General features: G+C 43.4%; 1 protein-coding gene and 2 non-coding genes across 3 annotated transcripts; 2 read left to right on the forward strand and 1 right to left on the reverse strand.

The window, feature by feature from the left end:
- The first annotated feature begins 145 nt into the window (after positions 1–145).
- trnai-aau (transfer RNA isoleucine (anticodon AAU)) lies at positions 146–219 on the forward strand. The gene has a single exon. It is a non-coding gene; the product is annotated as a tRNA-Ile (tRNA).
- A 236-nt stretch (positions 220–455) lies between these two features.
- On the forward strand, positions 456–527 carry trnaq-cug (transfer RNA glutamine (anticodon CUG)). Its single transcript has one exon. It is a non-coding gene; the product is annotated as a tRNA-Gln (tRNA).
- A 177-nt stretch (positions 528–704) lies between these two features.
- exosc9 (exosome component 9) lies at positions 705–3,147 on the reverse strand (the record flags this gene model as incomplete). The annotated part of the gene is given in 10 exon segments (XM_014018477.1): positions 705–893; positions 967–1,045; positions 1,133–1,299; positions 1,405–1,551; positions 1,808–1,887; positions 1,983–2,115; positions 2,416–2,498; positions 2,583–2,720; positions 2,823–2,925; positions 3,028–3,147. Coding segments are annotated over 10 exon segments (1,114 nt in total), but the record flags the coding sequence as incomplete, so codon positions are not given.
- Between the last annotated feature and the right edge of the window lie 129 nt (positions 3,148–3,276).

Raw genomic sequence — 3,276 nt, forward strand, 5'->3', positions numbered from 1 at the left:
TGTGTGTGCGTGTGTATGTATATATATATATATAAAACCATCCCCACCCATATATCCATCCTTCCTAAAATTTTTATTCTTTTTCATAATTCTGAGATCTGGTTGAGGCATGTTCCTAAATTACACAGAAAACATCAGAACTCATGGCCGGTTAGCTCAGTTGGTTAGAGCGTGGTGCTAATAACGCCAAGGTCGCGGGTTCGATCCCCGTACGGGCCAATTAAGTTTTTTTTTCTTTTGATGGATTTTGATTCATTATATGCAGTGAATTTTATTTACAGATGTCCCAATATATGTATAAAGATGCTAAATAAATTAACAATAACACTCAAAGCACAGACGTTGCTTTATCAATATTAAATCAAAACTATTTGTTGAAAACAGCCACAACATCGCTACAGCCCGTCATATTCTATGACTACAAAATAACAACTCCTCCACGCGGTGCATCAACTGGTTCCATGGTGTAATGGTTAGCACTCTGGACTCTGAATCCAGCGATCCGAGTTCAAATCTCGGTGGAACCTGAGTTTTCTTTATTTTATTTGTTATTCGCTTCAACAAACAGCTTTGATGTAAGTTTCAACATATACCTTCATTTTTGCAACAGCTTTCCTTTCAYCCAAACATGAGCTGCTCGTCCTCGTCATTAACCTTATACATAACCTGTATTCAGTCAGTTAAAAGCACAATTATCAGTCTTAATTTCAACACAAAATTGAGGAGATCTAAAAATATATTTATTTGGTTGATGTTGTGTTTATATTTTATTAAAATTATATGTTTTTAACAGATTTCTCTTCCTTGATGTCTTCAGATATTCAATGGGTTATTTTTTCTGCCGTTTCTTGGATGTTGCTGCCCCCTTCTGGTCAGAGTTGGATCCTGATTTTCTAAACAAATAAAAATAGAAGTTAGAAATAGGGATTATTCTTTTAAAACCAGTGTAATAAATGATGTGCTTACTTTGCTTTTGCTTTTTTTGTTGTCTCGGGATAAAGTATGACCACCTCCTCTTCTTCACTGTCAGATATCTCAACTACAGCTGCTGTAAGACGAAACAATTTCCCTATTTATACGTTCTCAAAGCAGTTTTTTTGTCTACAAATTTTACATTATACAAAAAAAAAACCTTTTGGTGTCTTGTCTTTTGCTTGCTGTTCTTCCTCCATCTTTACCACTTCTTCCTCTCCATTGCTTTCTTCCTCCTGCTCCTCATCCTCCTCCAGCCCCCAGGTGCTCAGCTGACCCTGTCCTATCTGTCCCACACCTGGTACTGGTACCACAGGTGACGGCACCCTGGTGTGTGTGTGTGGTTAAGGCAGCTAACTGGTTAAAAAAAACAAACAAAAAAAAAAAAACAATAAACGGTCTGTGTCATCCCTAACGCTCAGTTCAGGATACGTTGGAGGCGGGGCTTCTGCGTTCTGAAGGATGTCGCTGGCTCTTTCGCTCACGTCTGTCATCTCCACCTCAGTCTGGTCCGTTTTCAGAGCGGTGATTCGTTCCTGAGGCATGGACTCTGCAAAACCACACTTGCTGCCTGCCTTCCTGTGAAGTTTAAAAACACAGGACAATGGTTTAATTTAGACAGATAAAAGTTAAAATAATCAGAATATGAGTGCGACAGTGCAGGTGCCAAAGAGGTTCTATAGAACAGCTGGAGAGGCAAAAACAAGGTGACCGTGTGATCAGCAGGTGAAGCTAACGGCTAACACTAAACGGTCAAGAGTCAGGATTTCCCATCACTGTACATGTTGACAACAGAGCAGAAAAAAAGGACTGACGATGTAGAAATCATAAAAACNTGTCGTTCATCAGGGCTTTGTTGATGAGCTCTGTGATTTCAGACACCTTCACGCTGGCTATTTTACTGCATCTCATAACCTTCAACAAGACAGGAAAAAATATTGTGAATTTAGAATATTACCTTTTATTCCTGAGAACTTCATTAAAATTGTATTTTTTATTTAGTTTTTCACCTGTTCTTTGAGCAGCATGATGCCCCCGCTGGACTGGATGGAGCAGATCTCTCTGTGTTTGTTCATGGCGATCATCAGTAAGCCGTCCATCACTTGCTCCTCCCGCTCGCACGGGTCCACCAGCAGGAAGGTTCTGCAAGAGACGATTGCGTGACTAACTGTCATCCAATCAKCGAGGAGGAATAATTATGATCAATTTGTCTTTGTTTGTTTGTCTGTTAGCAAAATATCTCATGACCCTGAAGAGTTTAATTGAAGTCTTCGATCATAATCAACGGCTGCCACGGATAATCCATCGTAGCAGCTAAAACTGCTGGAGCTCTGAGCTAAACTTGGGTGTGACAGTAGCTGAGAGTCATCCCAAACAGACACTCTGAGCTCTGACAGATCTTTACTCAAACCTGTGAGGTCAGGTTCAGGTGTGGACGCTCACCCCTGCTGGAAGAAGGCGAAGCTGATGCTGATGGGCATGTGGTAGATACTCAGAGGAATGGGATCTCTCTCCTCTGCACTGAACTGAGGAGATTAAAAAAAAAAAGTGGTGTGAAAGAAGGCGGGGCTTAAAACAGCTCCTCCGTGGGGTCGCAGCTGCTCACTCACCACCGTCACCTCCTCCCCCTGGACCCCCACGTCAGGTCGCCTGAAGTGGCTCAGAGCGGCGATGGCGGCGATGCTGGCAGCATCCATCAGGTTCCCGTCGTTGTTCAGCGTGTGAACGTCCACTCTGATCTTCCACACCTGATCGCACCATCATCATCATCATCATCATCAGATTAAACATTATTTGCTAAATAAAAAGGATTTTATTTAAACTTCATAAACTGCAGCTGTCTGCGTCACCTTCTCTCCGGACACCACACACAGGGACTCGGTGTCGATGCACCTGGAGTTCCTCAGACATCTCTCCAGCTGTCGGTTCAGCTTCACCGACAGCTCCGACGGTCTGCAGGGAGACAAAGTCCCACGCATGATTTTCCTGCTCTGACAGGTGAGCCGAACATTAAAACGGGACGAAACCCCGCCCAGCCGAAGCACCCGGGCTCACCTGCCCTGCTCGAACGCCGGCGAGGCCATCGGTGACAGCTCAATGTTGAAGATCATGATCCCCTCGTTCGGACGGTTCTCTTTAGGCACCACCAGCTCGCAGGACACGTGGGCCACGACCCTGAGAGGTGCAAAAACAAAACTGCGTCATCTGGACGGGTTCCATTAAAGTAAATCATTTAACCTCTTCAGACTCAAGGAGTTTTCTTCATATTTTTGCTCAAAATCCCATGCTGAAATGTAACTGAGT

This window comes from Austrofundulus limnaeus, unplaced genomic scaffold (assembly GCF_001266775.1).
Source record: "Austrofundulus limnaeus strain Quisiro unplaced genomic scaffold, Austrofundulus_limnaeus-1.0 Scaffold194, whole genome shotgun sequence".
NCBI lineage: Eukaryota > Metazoa > Chordata > Actinopteri > Cyprinodontiformes > Rivulidae > Austrofundulus > Austrofundulus limnaeus.